The following is a 21480-nucleotide window of genomic DNA, read 5'->3' as shown; positions in this document are numbered from 1 at the left end:
TGGTTGTTTGAACGATGTGCTAATGATAGCGAACGCATGCTAACCTGTTACTTATTACTAATAGTACCTAATTATCATTTATTTACGTTGATGCGAACCTGTTTTGTATCGAGGACCAAATTGATTCAGCAAATTATACGGACGTCCAGCATTGTCTTTTGGGAGTTCGCTGTATAGGCAGGACCGAGCCGTAGCGTAGGACAGTATATTCACATTTCGTTGTTCATGCTCTGTACACTGTACATTTATTTAGTATGTTGTTCTCTATTGTATTTTTATATTAAATTGCCTTTCAAGATGACATGTCTGTTCTATGTGTTGGATTTTATCAAGTAAATTTCCCCCAAAAATTCGACTTATACTCCGGTGCGACGTGTATATGTTTTTTTTCTCTTCGTTGGGCATTTTATGGTTGGATCGACTTATACTCAGGAGCGACTTGTAGTCCGAAAAATACGGTAATCATTTCCTTGCAAATTCCTTATCACACTTGGCACTCCGCTTTCCATAGATGCAACTCGAATTGCTTATTGGATACTGTTTATTGGAGTCCCCCTAATAATGCAGTTGTTTGACGCGGGAGCTGCTTTTGAACTGGGAAAGTCTGGAGATTAACTTGTCAAAATGTTCCCGCTGGGAGAGTTCATGTGCATTTGTTTGGCAATTATCTGTAAAAGGCTGCGGCAGCCAACAGCGTCGTCGCCGTCGTCATTGCGCCGGGTCACTGCGAGTTTACTCCCGTCTGTGCTTCCTCATCTCCTCGGGCGTCGTAATGGATGTGGGCGGATGGCGACGAACTCGGCGGTTCATTCGCAGTTCTCCCGTCTGCACGCTCAGACACTGTTTTAACTTCTTGTTTATTTAAAATAAACATTTCAAATCATTTGTATTATTGTTTTCATGATGGATTATCGTTCCCACTCAATTTTAGAACTGTAGCATCGTCGTAGAAGAAGACCAATCAAAAGATGTAGATGCACCGCATTAGTGATCAGGAAACAAAATTCTTAATTTTTTCTTTCATATTTTTATATGCTTGTTGTTTCCATTTTAGTTTTGTTTTTTTCTGAAAATATTTTGATGTTCTTAAATTTTGGTTCAGCTGAAGATTTTTTTGAAAATTTACTCTAAAACAATATTTGTGTATTTTCCTCACTAATGTTTGTGTATTTTTTCCCTCGAACATTGTTTTTTTCTTCTAGTATTTTTTATCAGTGTTTATATGATTTTCATATTATTGTTATCAAACGTGATAATTTCAAATGTTTTTTTTTTTAAAGGGATCCACGGATAGAAAGACTTGTAGTTTTTAGAAGATAAACTTCATTATGATTTAAAATAATTTGAGAGGATGTTTTCGTTTTAATACAATTTGTAAAATTAATTTAACCAGTAGATTGCCATTGTTGTTGAGGTCGCAGGGCGGTGACGTCACATGGTTATGCTGCCGACCTTCCAGAGTAAGACTTTAGTGACATAAACATGTAATCGGTTCACCACTTTAAATTTGAACCTGGGAGGAACATTAATGAACATGACGGCACTGTCGATATTTCACAAAATGAGCAGCAAAAGCAAAATGAACAGGAAAGACAGGATGAGACGAGACGAGAGTAGGGGGGGGGAAATGGTGTTCTGCCAAAATGTGTTACACCGGCGAAACGTCCCTTCAGGCGAATTTGACACCCAAAGTACTACTGTGCACTTTCAGCTTGTTTTGTTTAGATGCATAAGACAGAACATACTAAAGTTGCCTTAATAAAATGCTTAAACGTAGTAATATCAAATAAGGGTGGTTTAAATATGCTACATGACTAAGCCTGTCGCAATATGCAATAATTCCATTTATCGCACGGTAAATAAAAAATGAAGGCAGTAATTTTCCCGCTGCGATTTATCGCCTCGCGTGCGCGTGCGTGCGGCTGACGTGCTTTTAAAAGTTCGGCTTCTTTTACACCAACTACGCAAAATGCATTTTTGTTCTGGGTCCGGCAAAAAATTTGCCTGGCTCTGCCAAACTATTCTCCCTGTATTTTTCAAACATTGAGAGAAATAGTCTGGGAACCATACCATTAACGGCCTTTTCGAGCAGGTACAAAATCAATCGACAAATCAGATTCGTTTATTTGCGTGACGTGTTCTTCACGAGCAACGTCACTCTTGCGCGTCGAAAGTCGTCTCCACAACACAGATGGTCAACGGGATAACCGAGAACATGTTCCAATCCGCGGTAAATTCTGTTTTAAATGACCAAAAACACATCGACACGAGTCATTGACAATAGTCTGTCTCGCGCTAGCCATGTTGAATAAACTCCGCTCTCTTCGTATGTTTACGTCCGCGCGCAAGTCCCTCGTGCTTCCGTCGTCAGTTAGTATCGTCACATCTGCCCGTCGCTGATTGGTCCACTCCGCTGTCTGTTTGCTGTAGCTTGCTCCGCCCTGGAAATTGTATCCGTGGGAATGGTGGCCAGACTCAATAGCTGGAACAGCGTTGAGTCTGGTGTACCAGGCAAGAAAAAAATAGCGCCGGAGCCAATTTGTTCCCATTATATCCTATTGTTCAACGTTTACCGGCCGCGTGAGTGCTCCGGATGGTTTAGGCTATTTTCTAGTTTAGTGCAGTTTAAGTTTAGTGCAGGTGGGAAAAAAAAGAAAAGGTGACGCTTACCAGTGATATGAAGATGTGAATGATAGCAAAATATAAGCATGTGTGCATCCATGAACTGGGTCGACAATAGGGCCGTAGAATGTCGATCTCGGCCGGCGGTCCTCCTCCGTTCGGCAGTCTTAATGAGTTAAGGTGACAGTTCTTATTGTGGTAACATCGCCAAAGAACTCCCCAGCTTCGTCAGGTTTCTAATTTATTCCATCAACTCGCCGAGTGTCCACTGCTGTTGACGCCAGGATCGAAACAGAAAGTAAAATAGCACTCTCCTACTCACTGTCAGCCCCGAGGTGCGTTCAGGTACAGCAAAAAAATCCGCCACATTAGAATCCGATTCGTTACCTTATTACAGGTACTGTACTGTGTTATTATTATTATTATTGCTATTATTATATTATTGTTATTTCGATTTGTATTAACATTTTATTTATTTTGCTCTTTGCAATAGTAACAGCAGTATTTATTAAGGAAGTAGTGTGGGTTTTTGGGCTGTGGAACGAATTAATGGAATTATAATGTATTCTTATGGGAAAATCCTGCTCAACATACGACCATTTCGACTTACAAACATGCTCCTGGAACGAATTAACTTCATATGTAGAGGTACCACTGTATTACACATGGAACGCCATAGCAGAAGCTATGAGGGGAAAAGGGGGGGGGGGGACTTACCGCAGCTGACAGCCGCCACAAACGACGCCGACGTTGCTAAATACTAGCCCGCACAATGCTACATTGGTAACAGGTAGCGTCTGGTGCGTCTCATAGAGATCACATGTATGTTGAACTAGATGCGAAATGACAGACTCGGCCGTGTCTGGCCAGCGTTTGTAAACAGCCGCCATCTTAAAGCAGTACAGCGCTAAGCGCTAATAAATAAGATTAACGTTACTGTCGCTACTAGCTCACGTAACGTTAGCCCTGCGGAGGGCTAGGTTTCAATTAATTATGACCACTGTCGATGCGTGGCTAACATGTCTTACATACAGGCTTTAACATAACATAGCATTGTGGAGTGATGAGGGTGTAAAATAAAAACTTAATCATGCTAACTATCAATTTTAGCTCAGTAGTCATTGCTGGATAAAACACCAAGTAACACTGGTCCCTAATGTGCTCCAAAACAGCCTTAACTTAACTAGAACTTAAAAATGGCTTGACACAAAGAGAAATTCAATTGAAACACGTGGGGAAAAAATCCAAACTTTTAAGTGATGTGTGTTATCAAGCGTAACGGCATTTATAGGTAAGGTATAATATATATATATATATATATATATATATATATATATATATATATACACAGTGGGGAGAACAAGTATTTGATACACTGCCAATGGGTTTTCCCATTGACTGTGTATCAAATACTTGTTCTCCCCACTGTATATATATTTTTTTAATAAGATCTAAAAGTTTTTTCAGTGAAAGCAGTGAATTTGTCTTTTTTTTTTTTTTTTAATTCTAGTTACATCTGAGATGCAATTGTTGGCTGTTTTCAACAATATACATCGAAAATAAAGACATTGATTGACTGAAAATGGTTCAAGATTAGATGAAATGTCTTGTTTTCTCATGTATATGTATAATTGCTCTTCACCTAAAAATATATTTGTTTTATCCGATTACTCGATTAATCGATAGAATTTTCAGTCGATTACTCGATTACTAAAATATTCAATAGCTGCAGCCCTGATTTTAAAGAGTTATTGTAGCGTTCTTACCTTATTTTGATCCAAAAACGCCGTGTAGCATGTATCACCGAGTGTCAAGACACAGATGTGAATGTCCACAGCCGGACATTTTGGGGATTTCATGGCTGAAGCACCGTAAAAAGGGTCACGATAAATGCTCTCCATTTACCATTTCTAACGTTATGTAATTCTACAATTCTGTTTCATTAAATTCCTTGTTGTCCAGCTTTAATGAGTTGTGGTCAATCCAAGTTAAGGTGTATATATTTATTCCTTTGTGGCAGAATTTGCATTAATCCTTTCGCTTTTTTCATATTTTTGTAAATCTTGTCCCACAGCCCGGATGACATTGGAAGCTGCTGGTACATCCTTTTGTCCGGCTCTGTGTTCATCAAGGAATCCATGTTTCTGCCCAGAAGCAGGTAGGTCGTTCCACCATTTTTTTTTTTTTAACACTAGTTGTCTTTTTTGATTAACACCATAGCAGTGTTGAGGGTGGCCTGGAACATCATCTTTTGTTGCACTGGCCGACGTGGGCGATCCGTTTTCTGCATTGCATAACATACAAAAGAGCAGTCGGGTGACCGGGTCGCGTTGCTGCGCGAGAGTGGGAGTTGCTCGCTGGTCATTCGAGAGATTCACTTAACGCAGTTTTCGGACCATAATATTATATTTGACTGAACCGCACGGTTTATAGTCCAGTGCAGATTTTATATGAATAAATTTTCTTCTAAAAATTTGTTGAGGGTGTCTTGTCGTCGGGTGCCGCTTATAGTGCAAAAATTACAGTATTGTAGATAAAGGCACATTTTGAAAGTTGAAAATCTACTCCCCGGCATTTTTGATTACGTACAAAAGAGTTCTAAAACAATATTTATGTACCCTTTACTTAGATTTACATTTGTATATAGACTTACACATGCACGGATACACAGTGACGTGCACAAACAATTTGGGGGGCAGGTGCTCAGACGGGGAAAAAAAGGCACCTTTTGCAGCGTAGGCAACTGCCAGTCCAGATGCCTTGTTAGAACAATGTGAATGAATTACAAGAAAAACAATTGCACATTACGTAATTAAATATTTATTTATGTATTTAAATAAATAACAACCTATTCCTAACTAGGGAGGGCCAACAAAAAAGCAATACTAAGCTAATTTTATGTTTGGCATGTAGCAAATAAATGATGCTTATGGCCTGCTTTAAACCTGGACTGTTGTCACAGCAGTGTATTTTTGTGCCAATACTGAAACGAGGGAGCCGACAGTTTTCGTGGAGTATATTATTCACTTTACTACAGACACTCACTTTCTCAAGGTGAGTTTGAAATATATATTTTTTGTGTGTGTTTATTCTAATTAGAGCTGAAATGAATACTCGAGCAACTCGAGTTTAAAAACTGATCCGAGTCATTTTATTCACCTCGAGTAATCGTGTAATTTTGACAGCTCCAAGCATCACGTTTTGCCCGGACTACTATTTATTCGGGACAACACGCTGATGTCACGTGATAAATTAAAAAAAAACAAAAAAAAAACTTACTGCAGCCGACAGCCGCTACAAACGACGCCGACGTTGCTAAAAACTACCCCGCATGTTGCTACGGTGGTAGCAGGTAGCATCTGATGCGCTCATAGAGATCACATGTATGTTGAACTAGATGCGAAATGACAGAGTCAGCGGCGTTAGTAAAAGGCCGCCATCTTAAAGCAGTAGACTTCTAAGCGCTAATAAATAAGTTTAACATTACTGTCACTCGCTCACGTAACGTGAGCCCTGCGGAGGGCAAGGTTTCTGTTAATTATGACCACTGTCCATGCGTGGCTAACGTGTCTTACATACAGGCTTTATTTAATCTATGAAAACAGCGCTGTAGAGTGAGGAAGGTGTACAATAAAAACTTAATAATGCTAACTGTCAATTTTAGCTCAGTAGTCATTGATGGATAAAATACCAAGTAGCACTGGTCCCTAATATGCTCCAATACAGCAGGCATCATACATTTATTTTGAACACTGCAAAAACTCAAAATCCTATCAGGACTTATGGTTTAGACTAACTTAAAACTTAGCTAGAACTTGAAAATGGCTTGACACAAATAGAAATTCAAATGAAACACGTGGGAAAAACACCTAACTTTTAAGTGATGTGTGTTATCAAGCGTAATGGCATTTTTAGTTAAGAAATATACATATATATATATATTTTTTTTTTTTTGTTTTGTTTTGTTTGTTTTATGCGATCTAAAAGTTTTTTTGAGTGAAAGCAGTGAATAGTCTTTATTTTTTCTTGTTACATCTGAGATGCAACTGTTGGCTGTTTTCAACAATGTACATCGAAAATAAAGACATTGATTGACTGAAAATGGTTCAATATTAGATGAAATGTCTTGTTTTCTCATGTATTTTAGGGCTGTCAAAATTATCGCATTAACATGCGTTGATTAATTTTTTAAATTAATCACGTTAAGATATTTGACGCATTTAATGCACATGCCCCGCTCAAACAGATTAAAATGACAGCAACGTGTCATTTCCACTTGTTACTTGTGTTTTTGGTGTTTTGCTGCCCTCTGCTGGCGCTTGGGTGCGACTGATTTTATGGGGTTCAGCACCATAATTATTATTGACATCAACAATGGCGAGCTACTAGTTTATTTTTTGATCGAAAATTTAACAAACTTTATTAAAACGAAAACATTTAGAGGGGTTTTAATATAAAATTTATATAACTTGTACTAACATTTATCTTTCAAGAACTACAAATCTTTCTATTCATGGATCGCTTTAACAGAATGTTAATAATGTTAATGCCGTCTTGTTGATTTATTGTTATAATAAACAAATACAGTACTTATGTACAGTATGTTGAATGTATATATCCGTCTTGTGTCTTATCTTTCCATACCAACAATAATTTAAAGAAAAATATAGCATATTTTATAATTGGTTTGAATTGTGATTAATCATGATTAAATAATTTTTAAGCTGTGATTAACTCGATTAATCGTTTGACAGCCCTAGTATATTTATAATTGTTCTTCACCTGAAAATATGTTTTATCCGATTACTAGATTAATCGATAGAATTTTCAGTGGATTACTTGATTACTAAAATATTCGATAGCTGCAGCCCTAATTCTAATTCTTTTTAGTTTAGTGGCAACATTATCCTGAAGTAGCAGTTCTAGCATTAAACATGCCAACACAAGACTAAATATTGAGCTATAATATGTAGTTTTATTTATTTTTCCTATGCCACTGTTTGTGTGCTGGTTGCCACGTTACATCTATTATTAGTGATAGTAATAATAGTGAATTATGGTGAGCAGCTAATTTAGAGAGTTGCACAGAGACAAATGGTACTTCACGAGACAAATAGTTAATCAACTGAGGTTTAGGGGGGCACACACATACAGTCATGATTCGACTCAATGTGTGTTACCTCTGCGAAGGGCTGTAGGCGGGGGCAAGGTGAGGGCGTGGATGGCCGCTATTGTACTGTTCTGCTCCTGCTGCAATTAATTGCCTTTGTGTCCGAGCTCCACGTTCACGTTGACAGATGATGGGCATTCCTGACACAGGAGGGCATGTGTTTGGAGGACAGAGGGTGTTCTCCAAGTGATTATGGTCGGGGGGAACATGCGTTACTAACATAATAACGATCACAACTTAATAACCTTGATAAGGGCACTTGCTCAGTGTAGCGGGAAAAGGCTAGTGCTTGACCACTACCTGGAGTCTTATTTGTGCACGCCTATGCACACACCCACACATGTATCAAATGAGATGTTGAGATAATGAATGTACAGTACGTATTATTTATATTAGGGCTGCAGCTATCGATTATTTTAATAGTCGATTAATCGATTAACTAGTTAGTTCGAATAATCGAGTAATCGGACAAGGAACATGAAAACTTGAAATACCTGAGCTGAGCCTCAACCGGTATAAAAAAATAAATAAATGACAATCTATGTACAACAAAGGAACAACTGGCTAACTTACATAGCAAAATTCCGCTAGCCTAAATGCTATAAAATGCTAACTTTTTTTTTTTTTTTTAAACAATGCTCTTAACAAATGGTTAAGACGCATATTCCTACAAAAAATGGCTAGATATAAACTAAATTACGAATACATTAAAAAAAAAAAAAAAAGCTCAAACAAAAACTTGGCTTATGTTGGTCTTAACAAGGAGCAGCTGGATTCAATCATGTGAAATGAGGCAGAGTAGAGGGCAGTGTATCCACCCAAATCAATAAAACTAAATGCAAACACTTTCAAAATAAAGCATTACGCCACTTTAATTATATGAATACTCGAAGCAGAAACATTTTAATTCGAATATTTTTTTCTAATCGAATACTCGAGTTAATCGATTAATCATTTCAGCACTACTTTATATTTATACATGATTTTATGCATGTTATTAATACTATTTTATTGACATGTTTCAAACAATTCTTTTCCGGTCCCCATTAACAGCGATAAGTCAGGGATCACTGTAGTGCTGCAACGATTAATCATTTAACTTGTGTAATTCGATTAGGAAAAAAAATTCAAATTAAATTTTGCCGCTTCCAGTATTCGTTTAATTAAAGTGGTGGAATAATGGTTTGTTTTGGAAGTGTTTGCATTTACTTTGCATTGGTTTGGGTGGATACACTGCCCTCAAGTGGCAAAAGTGAATATGATATAACTCATTTCACAAGGCTGAATCCAGCTGCTCCCTGTTAAGGCCAACATAAGCTAAATTGTTGTTTGAGCTAATGTTTTTGTAATTTATTCGTAATTTGGTTTATAGGTATACTAAGCAGTTTTTTTGTGGGAATGTGTTTGAATCATTTGTCAAGAGCATTGTTTTTTAAAAAAAAAAAAAAAAAAAAAAGCATTTTATAGCATTTAAGCTAGCTGACTTTTGCTATGGAAGTTAGCCAATTGTTTTTTTGTTGTACATAGATCCTCATTTATTCATTTTTTTATGCCATTTGAGGCTCAGCTCAGGCATTTTAATGTTTTATATTCCTTATCCGATTATTCGAACTAACTCGTTCATCGATTAATCGACTGCTAAGATAATCGATAGCTGCAGCCCCAGATCACTGTATTCTATAAGTGGTAGGATAAATTGCATATGTACAAGGAATTAAGTGAACCCTACCATTACACAGATGTGGTCGCACACACAAAGCAAGTAAATTCAAAATTTTGTGACTTAGAAGGCCTCTCCTCCACCTCTTAAAACTCTGGCAAAATTCTGCACTGCCTCCAGTAGATGAATAGAGGTGAATTGAAGTTGTTTTTTGACATGAGAATCCGAAAGAGTCCAGCGAGACGCCTTCCTGGTACTTTTCAAGACTCTACCCGTTGGGTCTCACACGGGTTTCTTGATCCACACTTCTCAGCGGAGCCGGCCGACAATGAATGACTCATTAAGTGAAGAAGTTTGTTTATCCCAGAGGCCAACGCGACATCAAACGTAACCCAGATAAGCCGAGCATGACAAGTGGGTGACACACATTCACAACACGATTATGTACTCGCTACACTAACAGGGGGGCAATTGTCACATTTTGAAATGAACACATAAGTAATGTTACAGCCTATTTATTCTCTAGTACGGCTAAATCAAGGTTCGGTTGGCTAAGGTCATGAGTAGGATGTGAATTTAAAGTAAATGCAGAGTTTGTAACAGCTTGAAGTTTTTCTTGTTTAGGAAAGTTACACTTTGGTAGTTTGCGCTTTTTCGGATAGTGAATTATTAATTGTTTATCTTGTGCAACATCAGTTCTGTCTTCTTTTCAAGAAGGCGTTTCGTTTTAAGGAAAATCCAACCTTATAGTTTCTCAATGTTTTTTCTTACTGCTGATAAGTCCTGTAGCATATTATGAAATAGCATTCTACTTATTCTTATACTGGCTCCATTTTCTTCCCACACTTCTGGAAATGTATCATAATTATTAGCTGACTGGCGCCTCTCAGGTGTCCCATTGGTTGACGAGTCATCACATCCCGTCTAGGCTAGGAAACGCGAATTAGGTTGGAAGAATGTTGCGCCATGACCTGTTAGGGTGAAGGTTTGCAGAGTTCATGGCGTTTTTTTGTCAGTCACTGTGCGGGGAAACCCAGAAAAACGCTTCGTTTTTAATTCTCTTGTTACCCAAGAATTTCATTTCCAGCATATCACTTTTAAGCTGTTAGCACATACAGTAGGAGTGTGAAAATACATGTATGGCGGAAAACACTCAGATGACTTGAAGTTCCGCTCTGAGACCCCCAGTTTGGCCAAATTTCAAAATTGTCCGATATGCATGTGTGATACATCATTGGAAAGCTTAAAATCTGAATTTTCTAGGGGAAGAAAAATTTTGAACAGGAGGGCTTTTTTTTTTTTTTTTTTTTTTTTTTTTTTTTTTAAACAGCGAAACCCTATCTGGAGGTGAAGAGCATGCGAGAGCAGAATTACAGACGCCATGACCTTAACGAGACATTATCGCGTACTTACCTTGTTCTCATCCAAAAACTCCAAGTAGCATGTATCACTGAATGTCAAGACACAACTGTGAATGGCCACAGCTGGATTTTTTGGGTATTTTATGGGTGAAACATGGTAATATAACATGGGTCGCGGTGCAGAAATTGCAGACATCAAGGAGTGGTTGAGATGTTCTTTTTCATATATTTACCCTTTTACACATGTATTTTCAATTTTTCTTTGTTTGGATCGATTATTTATCATGTAACATATTGGAGAAAATGCGACAGTCACAAAAAAAATACCATCAAGCAATAGTTATGAGGTTGATAGCCGTGACTTTTTTTTACAGATGCCATTTTTTTCATTGTGACATCATTTGTTTGAAAGTTTAAAATATGCGAGTGAATAATTTTTAAAAGTTTAAAAAAAATTTTTTTAAAGGCATATTAGACATCAGTTAATGATTCTAAGCTAAAAATGACAGACATTTTGAATAATAAATATCATTAATTACCTTCGTTTTATGGCTGGGTTGAAACAAAAGCGGTTGCACGACGTCTGTAAACGGGGGTTTCCAGGGTAAAAAGGACAAAATTCAAATAGTTTGGGGGCTTAATGCGACACGAATCTGCTATGGCAGCATATAGAAATATTGTTCTATCAAACACAAAAGTTATTTTGGCTTAAAATACAGCAGTTTCTTTTAAAGAGGAGTGCAAAAGCAGAAACTGCTTTTTCTGTCTTGTCTGTGTTCTCCGCCATACGTATTGTATTTTGTAGAATGATTTCCTGACCCATGGAGGGATGGCAGCGAATGATTCGTTCATTCGCTGCCACCCTCCCAGTTCAAATGGGTTGGACGTCTATTAGTGATAACCTAATTCCAATTCACATGAGAAGCTTGTTTTTCTGTTAGTTTTTTGTAGAATATCCTAGAATGATTTCCTGACCAATGTATTGATAATCGTTGTATCGCCATATCGTCAGATCATCGTTATCGTGAGCTTTGTATCGCAAATCGTATCATATCGTGAGGTACCAAGAGGTTCCCACTTTTTGGGGATTTTTTTTTTTTTTTTTTGGTTTGTTTTGCTTTGTTTTAGTTGCTTAAAAGCCAACTGTGCGTGGGGGTGTCTTCAAAAGAATGGGAAAGGCATTTCGGCATCATCATTCCGGTTGATTGACTGTTTTTACAGCATTGAGTAACTTCTGCGGAATAGCGGGAGAGTTACTACTCCCCACCCTCGCTTCCCCCTTCACAAATGACACACTCCACCCTCCTGACTCCCTTGTAGCAGGAAATGATTCGTACGTTGGAATGCCGGCTACGTAGCGCATTACAAGTCGTGGGGGGGTGGCACGAAGGGGGCTGAGCCATTGGACAGGGGCTGATCCGCCAGCCACACACTCTCATTCTCACAGTACTGTTGACGGGGCGCGCATGGTGGGATATACGCTGCCGTCTCCAGACCTGAAACATGCCCTCGGGATTTAGCTGAGGGACTAACCTTGCGGGATATTTCCGGAGGAGGAAAACCGAGGATCGTCTAATCTTATCAAGTGGCGGCGTCACTCTCTGCTGCCGGGCGGGTAAGCTTCAATTAACTCCCCGTGGCTTGTTGTGGTTGTGATGTTAAAATGTAAGCCGGGTGCGGGTAAAGCCTTCAAGGGCGTGGAATGCGCAGCGGGAGCTATTTTGGATCTGGAGTCGAAGACTTTTTTGAAGCCAAACGGCAAAAGACGGGGGTCCTTGCTGCGGGGGATGCACGGTGCAGTGACGGTTGACTGATATAGTCTGAAAAGTTTCCAAACTCCTGCTTCTGTCTTCTTTTTTGATGCAGTACCAAAATGAACAAGGTGTTTAACAGTGTGCCAAAATTCACAGCTTGTAATTTCTAAAATTTTAAGGTCATAAATAACTAGCTTGAAAATGTTCTTTTTCATAGAATAGTGCAAGGAACTTGAGTGGTGCGCCTTCTTTTTTGACTGAGTGCAAAATCAATGCTTTTCAAACAAATCTTATGAGGTCCATCATAAAATGTTTGTCTTTTTTTATTTTTATTAGGAAACTGCAACTGATAGTTCATCTTTTTTTTAGGACAGTACAAGGGCTGCAAATCGATTAATCGTTTAAATAATCGTCTAATGAATCGGTAAATGGCACTTTTTTCAATTTACCTTCAAGTTGTTTCTGGCATGTTGTAAGTAACAAAGACAAAATGGAATAAAATATTTTATACAGCTTCCTGACTGTAGTCAACAACTGTATCGATTAGAGGTGCACAATAATTATCGGTCCGATAATAGGAATTATGATGTCATCCCAATAAATCCGATAACATATTATCGGCCCTATTATTAATATTTTTGGCACGGTGTCGGATTGGGATTTGTGCGTTTGTTTCCACTCCTGTTTTTCCAGTATGCAAAGTTTTGTTACTGTCTTTGTTTTGTTCATTATAATAATCATGTCATCATGAAAATTCTGGTTCGGTCAAAGGCAAATCTAAGCTGAATCAACTACTACTATTTTTGACCTACAGGTGTTAAAAAACTCAGGTGAATATACATTGAAAAATTATATATATATTATCGATTATCGTATCGGTATCGGCCAAGAGGAGCAGGAAGTTATCGATATCGTTATCGGTTTCAAAAAATGGATATCGTGCACCCCTAGTATCGATCATCAAAATCATTACTGTATTGGCCCGAATATAAGTCGGTGTTTTTTTGCATTGAAATATGACTGAAAAAGTGGGGGTCGTCTTATATTCGCGGTCTAGACATTATACCCATTCACGACACTAGATGGCGCCAGATATCATTGAAGCGATGTTCTGTCATGATCTCAGCTACTCTCAATTTTAACCAGTTTGCATTATTTTATTGCAGTGTTTTTCCTTATTCAGATTTTTTTCAAGACTACAGTTACAGTTAGTCTTCACTTTGATGGTTAATGCAGTTATTGCAATTTTGTTGTTTTATCACAATAGATTGGTTTATTTACATTTCAAAAACCAGAAGCCATTCATTTACGAATGTGATTGCACTTTAGTTTACACATTTAAATGTTCAGATATTAAGATTTGAATGAGGCGAAATAACATGCTTTTTCTCTCAAATATATTGTTATAATCATTTGTTTCAGATGTACTGTAATTATTTTCTGTATAAAAATTAATTTGGTGTTCAAAAAGTCTTTTTTTCAGACTTGAGTCTTGAAAAAAAGGGGGTATTCTTATAATCAGGGCCATCTTATAATCGGGCCAATACGGTAATTGATCTTATAGATGAGTTGTTGCAGCCTTATTAAGAAGCTAGTTTAGGCAGTAAGGTGTTCGAAAATTGGCAAAAATGTGAATTATTGTTTTCCAAAGTAAAAGTTGATTTTTGTTCATGTCCTACTTTGACTTAACAAAAATCTGATAATATTTACAACTGAGAGGTTATATGTATGTTATAATTTCAAGAATATGGACAAGTTTAAGGTGAAGAAGGTCCGAAACAATTAATTGGCTATCAAAATAGTTGTCGATTAATTTGCTAATCGATTAGTTGTTGGTTAATTGTTGCACCTCTATACAGTACCAAAGCAATACATTTATTTTTTTTCTCTTAAGAAAGCGCATCTTTAATAGTTGCTGTTCTATTTAGGAATGTTCTTTTTTTTTTTTTTCCAGAAAAGATCAACATCAATTTGTGTTTTTTAGGGTAGTGCAACTTGGTTTTATAACAATAAAACACAAAAAATGATTAGGGGACCTGAATACACTGCTGGCCAAAAGTATTGGCACCCCTGCAATTCTGTCAGATAATGCTCAATGTCTCCCAGAAAATGATTGCAATTACAAATGCTTTGGTAGTAATATATTCATTTATTCTGCTTGCAATGAAAAAAACACAAAAGAGAATGAAAAAACAAAAAATTAAATCATTATCATTTTACACAAAACTCCAAAAAATGGGCTGGACAAAAGTTTTGGCACCCTCATTCTAATACTTGGTAGCACAACTTTCAGACAAAATAACTGCGAATAACTGCTTCCGGTATCCATCAATGATTTTCTTAAAACTGATTAAATCTAGGCAAAGTGGCTTTTTGGGCCAAGTTCTGACTGGCATACTGCCAGTTTACAGGCTTAATCCATTTCTTCTTTTTTTTTTGACTGCTCGTCCTCGATCTGATGGCAGGAGGAACTGGTTTGCTCAGTGGAAGGTTGACTCGCACTTGGTATGATGGAGTACAAGAGACCAATGGGCAGCGCGGTCTCAGATTTTGACCTGTTTATAAAACTTGCTGTCAAAATGAGAAGAATTCTGAACGGGAATTTGCTTAGTTATTAGCCTGCTAGCTTAGATATATTGGTTTTGAATTAGAGGAAAATTGCTTTGATTATTTAATTCTGAACCATCTTTCGTTGAAACCTCTGGTCAATTTTTCTTTTCCGTCCATTTCTAGGGAGGTTAGCCACAGTGCCATGGGCTTTACACTTGTTGATGACACTGCGCATGGTACACACAGGAACATTCAGGTCTTTGGAGATGGACTTGTAGCCTTGAGATTGGCCATGCTTCCTCAAAATTTTGCTTCTGAAGTCTTCTTTCTTTTCTCCCTTCTCAATGTGGTACACACAAGGACACAGGACAGAGTTTGAGTCAACTTTAAACCAGTTTAACTGGCTACAAGTGTGATTTAGTTATTGCCACGACCTGTTATGTGCCACAGGTAAGTAACAGGTAATGTTAATTACACAAATTAGAGAAGCATCACATGATTTTTCAAAGGGTGCCAACACTTTTGTCCGGCTTATTTTTGGAGTTTTGTGTAAAATGATAATAATTGAATTTTTCCCCCATTCTCTTTTTTGTTTTTTCGTTGAAAGCAAAATAAATGAAGATATTACTACCAAGGCATTTGTAATTGCAATCATTTTCTGGGAGAAATCAAGCATTATCTGACAGAATTGCAGGGGTGCTAAAACTTTTGGCCAGCAGTGTATGTATACAGTATAATGAAAATATCGATAATTCTAACACTATATAACATTTAAATCGCTTACAATACTAAAATGAATCAAGGTTATTATGGCTAAAATGATGGTTTGGTTAAGTTATAGTTGAGTCTGTTCTATTTGGGCAATCTAAAAGTAGTCACGCATCCATTGTAGGTTTCTCGGCAGTGAGGTGTCAGCATCTATTCCGGAAAGGTACAGAACGTGCGCTATCTGCATCCACGTGGTTGGAGGAATTGTTTACAAAGGTGAAAGGCTTGTGGGTGGTCAGCTGCCACCCTGAGGGAGGGAGGGGGTCTTAAGGGGCAGTTCTATCCAATCTGGGTTTCCATTCTTCTCCACGTCATGCATAACCAGCAGGATTAATCTTTGTCCTTCTTAAAGGCACGGGTGTGTTAAAAAATCTGGCGTACCCTCTCGCCGCACTGCTAAACGGCTTTGCGGAAAAGCCCGTGCCCCCACCTCTTCCCGCTTTCTGTGCACCCTCTTCCAGCCGGGATTAGGCGGCGTACCGGTCGAGTCGCCGACAGTAGAATGGATTTGAGGCTTTGGCAGTGGGCCGCCAGGCTCACAGACTGAAAAGGCGGCTGATGTGTGCGGTATGACATTCCAGACACTTCGGGCGTGTTGTATAACAGGAGGTCGGTCGGGGTACAAGGCTGCCAAGGGGGTGCCGGTCACCTGATCGAGCCGTGAACTTGCCTTTAAATAAGACGCCGGCTGTGCGGACTGGAATGGCGCCTTTGGATGACGATGAGGGATCTGTTTACTGCATGCTCGTGCCCTACATCGGCGATGTCCAATAAGGGTTCCGAGGCACACACTGATATTTAGAACATATACACTCACCAGCCACTTTATTAGGTACACCATGCTAGTAATGGGTTGGACCCCCTTTTGCCTTCAGAACTGCCTCAATTCTTCGTGGCATAGATTCAACAAGGTGCTGGAAGCATTCCTCAAAGAGTTTGGTCCATATTGACATGATGGAATCATACAGTTGGTGCAAATTTGTCGGCTGCACATCCATGATGCGAATCTCCCGTTCCACCACATCCCAAAGATGAGATCTGGTGACTGTGGAGGCCATTTGAGTACAGTGAACTCATTGTCATGTTCAAGAAACCAGTCTGAGATGATTCCAGCTTTATGACATGGCGCATTATCCTGCTGAAAGTAGCCATCAGAAGTTGGGTACATTGTGGTCATAAAGGGATGGACATGGTCAGCAACAATACTCAGGTAGGCTGTGGCGTTCCAACGATGCTCAATTGGTACCAAGGGGTCCAAAGAGTGCCAAGAAAATATTCCCCACACCATTACACCAGCACCACCAGCCTGAACCGTTGATACAAGGCAGGATGGATCCATGCTTTCATGTTGTTGACGCCAAAATCTGACCCTACTATCTGAATGTCGCAGCAGAAATTGAGACTCATCAGACCAGGCAACGTTTTTCCAATCTTCTATCGTCCAATTTCGATGAGCTTGTGCAAATTGTAGCCTGACATGTTGGTCTGAACAGGGAGCAGATGAATTCAGCCATGTGAAATGAGGTAGACTAGAGAACCGTGTATCCACCCAAATCAATGAAAATAAATGCGACCACTTTCAAAACAAACCATTACAACGCCACTTTAATTAAACCAAAACTCGAAGCAGCAAAATTTGATTTGAATCTTTTTTTCTAATCGAATCCTCGAGTTAATCGATTAATTGTTGCAGCACTAATTCGACACCAGAGCATTCATACTCGAGTTAATCGATTAATTGTTGCAGCTCTAATTCGACACCAGAGCATTCACAGTCATTCTGTCCGATTTTTGGGGGGCATTTACAGGTCACTTGCTGTTCATTTACAGGTCAAATAAACAGGAAGTGACCCATAAAATACCCCCAAATCAACAGGAAGTAACTGAAAACCAACAGGTAAATGACCTTAAATGGCCCAAAATTACCTGATTGCCTGGCAGTGGCTGCCATTGACGGCCATAGACGTTCAATCCGTTTGAAGTGGGAGGGATGGCAGCGAATGAACGAATGTTCATTCGTTGCCACCCTCCCACTTCAAATGGATTGGACGACTACTAGTGATAAACTCATTCCAATTCACAGCAGAAGCTTGTTTTTCTGTTCATCAATTGTTTGTAGAATCTCCTAGAATGATTTCCTGACCAATGTATCGATAAGCGTTGTATCGCCATATCGTTATCGTGAGCTTTGTATGGCAAATCGTATCGTATCGTAACAAGAGGTTCCCACTCCTATTATCACACCACTAGTACTGAAGTGAAAAAACAACTGACACATTGTGAGAGAGCTGTTACTTACTCCATTTTCTGCGTTTCTCATATGTCCTCGCACTTTTGTGTTGAGTGTTCATGGAATTGAAGCTTCTTAGAAGAGTTCCCAGTCGTGATGTGGTTCTCGACACAAAAATCGAACAAAGTCAACCAAGGTCATTGACAAAAGTTTCCTTCTATGTGACTTTTCAGAGATTATGCTTCCTCTACCAAGGACCCAAAAAAATCCTAATACCCAATGGAGCGATTTATTTATTTCTTTTTAAATATTCTTAAATTGACATACACGTCCATCTGTACTGTCACAGGCTCTATTCCCATTTCGCAAAGCAGACATTGCTGGGCTTAACTGAGCTTTGCATCCGAAAGTCGGCTGGTGATGCGTGACAATAGCGATTTAATCTTTTTGCCAAGTTGTGCGTTCTTCTCTAAGAGTTACGATTCGCCCCAACATCTGCCACCTTCCCTTGTCGCCGTCATCCTCTTATCTGCTCTTGAACTATCGTATAGCGTTACCTAACAAATAAATGCCATCCGTATCGTAAACCTGAATTATTATATTTCTATAGCTCACTGGATCATTTGAAGAGGTCAAAGAAATACAGCAAACAGATGACAAAAAAAACCACAAAGGCAGATATATAAAATTCATGGGTGAATTGATAATCACCACGAGTTGTTATTTATTTAACCCTTACATGGCACTCTGTTAACTCATTGCCTGCCATTGACTTGTTAGACATCAAATCCATTTGGACTTGTCCCAGTCAAAATGATTTCGATGTCTAGTGCCGTCAATGAAATGGAAACTTGAGCATACATAGCTGGGTTTAGTGCTGCAACGATGAATCGATTAACTCGAGTATTCGATTAGAAAAAAAATATTCGAATTAAATTTTGTTGCTTCAAGTATTCGTTTAATTAAAGTGGCATTGTAATGGTTTATTTTGAAAGTGTTTGCATTACATTTTATTGATTAGGGTGGATACACTGCCCTCTGGTCTGCCTCATTTCACATGGCTGAATCCAGGTGCTCCCTGTTAAGACCAACATAAGTTTTTTCTTTGAGGTAATGTTTTTTAATGCATTCGTGATTTAGTTTATAGGTATATTGCCTGAACCACTTGTTAAGAGCATTGTTTGTTTAAAAAAAAAAAAAAAATATATATATATATATATATATATATATATATATATATATGTGTGTATATATATATATATATATGTGTGTGTAGAGAGAGAGAGAGAGAGCCTTTAAGCTAGCGGACTTTTGCTATGCAAGTTAGCCAATTGTTCTTTTGTTGTACTGAGATCTTTATTTATTAAATTTTTTAATACCGTTTAAGGCTCAGCTCAGGTAATTTAATTTTTTATGTTCCTTACAGGGCTGCAGCTATCGATTATTTTGGTAGTCGATTAATCGATAAACTACTTAGTTCGAATAATCGAGTAATCGGATAAGAAACAAAAATTTTAAATAACTGAGCCTCAAACTGTATTAAAAAAAATAAATAAATGAGGCTCTATGTACAACAAAAGAACAATTGGCTTACTTACATAGTAAAAGTCCGCTAGCTTAAATGCTATAAAATGCTAACGTTTTTTGTTTTTACCATGCTCTTAACAAATAGTTCAAACACATATGCCCCCCAAAAACGGCTAAATATAAGTATAAACTAAATTACAAGTGCATTTAAAAAAAAACATTAACTCAAACAAAAACTTAGCTTATGTTGGTCTTAACAGGGAGCAGCTGGATTCAGCCACATGAAATGAGGCAGACTAGAGGGCAGTATATCTACCCAATTCAATACAACTATAAATGCAAACACTTTCAAAACAAACCATTACAACGCCACGTTAATTGAACGAATACTCGAAGCAGCAAAATTTAATTCAAATCTTTTTTTCTAATCGAATACTCGAGTTAATCGATTAATCGTTGCAGCACTAGTTCCTTATCCGATTACTTGATTATTCGAACTAACTAGTTCATCAATTTATTGACTACTAAAATAATCGATAGCTGCAGCCCTAGCTGGGTTTAAATGAATTGAACGTATATTGTCATCAATGGCATGCAATGAGTTAAATACTGTGGGGGAAAAAAAATCAAAATTTACTTGGAGCTGCAACCAGGGTATATTTCTGTATTTATTGATATCAATTAATAATAATTAATAGTTCAAATACAGCAAATTTAATTGGTTCTGGCGGTAGTTTTGTAAACAGGAAATTCTGTGAGTAGACGCGTTTTCCATGTAAATGCCCTAATCTGTTCCAAGACCCCGAAAATTCAGACATAATCCCCTTTCAGATTTATATCCTGGTAAATTCCTGTGTACACTGACCTGGGATTTGATCGTGTCATGACTTTCAGACATGTGTGGATATCCCGGGAATAACATGGGTTGGACACCTTCACAGACTTGTCCCATGTTGCTGACTCGGCGCTCTCTGTGCTTGATTTTATAACCCTGACATCACGTCATTTCTGGTCAGCATCAGCAACAAAATAAACCATACTTTTCCAAAGATGCACGATGGACTCTCTTCCTCGGCTTTACGATCCAGTAACAATTTCTTTATGTTTTCAGTTTCATTTAGCTATTTCCACCTAGCAATGTTGGGAATTGCGATGTTTGTTTACCGCTTTTTGTCTTACTGCGAAGGAAGCCATGACATTTAAGGCATCAGCCTTCGTGCTGTGACCTGGGAATTTAATGCCTGCTTTCACACATACCGCTTCCCGGGAAAATCCTGGACATTATACTTAAAACGCGACTCTGTAAATGTCCGCATAATCTCTTTGTCAGTCGACCCGGTAAACCTTTCACACTTAACTTTACACGTTTTTTTTTTTAATTTATTTATTTATTTATTTTTTTAATGTTTTGTACATTAGTTCCAAAATTGTTCAAAAATACTCTCAGGCTAAACCAAACTACTATTTCAGTATCAAGTTAACATATAACAGTAAACAAATATACAAAAATAACAGTAAATAAAAAACTCCAGTCCCAATTCCGTATCAGCCGCTTTAAACTACATTCAATTAATTTAATGTTGTGAATCAACCGTTAAAGTTGTTAAAATTGCTCCCGTTAATCCATAATTTCCCTTTTGTCTACTTTCGACATGTTAAAGTTTTAAAACTATTTTAAAGATAGATTCAAGTCAATATTTTACCGATTTAGGAGTATTTTAGATAAAAAGTTAATTAGGTTTGCTTGGAAGGTTCGCTACAACAGCCTTGCAGGGAAGTGTACTGCTTTAAGATGGCGGCCGTTTACTAACAACCGCATCTAGCTTTTTGTAGGTGTG

General features: G+C 38.0%; 1 protein-coding gene across 8 annotated transcripts in view; it reads left to right on the top strand.

The window, feature by feature from the left end:
- rapgef2b (Rap guanine nucleotide exchange factor 2b) overlaps positions 1 to 21480 on the top strand; it is a 247410-nt gene that overhangs the window by 105052 nt on the left and 120878 nt on the right. For 7 of the 8 annotated variants that reach the window (XM_057849822.1, XM_057849819.1, XM_057849816.1 and 4 more), the window contains exon 4: positions 4697 to 4780. In XM_057849822.1, coding sequence (XP_057705805.1) covers positions 4697 to 4780 — 84 coding nt within the window. Of the gene's footprint in view, positions 1 to 4696; positions 4781 to 12221; positions 12429 to 21480 lie in introns of those variants that run through there. The other variant, XM_057849823.1, reaches the window with a different exon arrangement.

This window comes from Corythoichthys intestinalis, chromosome 11, assembly GCF_030265065.1.
Source record: "Corythoichthys intestinalis isolate RoL2023-P3 chromosome 11, ASM3026506v1, whole genome shotgun sequence".
NCBI classification, from domain to species: domain Eukaryota; kingdom Metazoa; phylum Chordata; class Actinopteri; order Syngnathiformes; family Syngnathidae; genus Corythoichthys; species Corythoichthys intestinalis.
The sequence above is the reverse complement of the archived record's forward strand: the minus strand, read 5'-3'. Positions and strand labels throughout refer to the sequence as shown.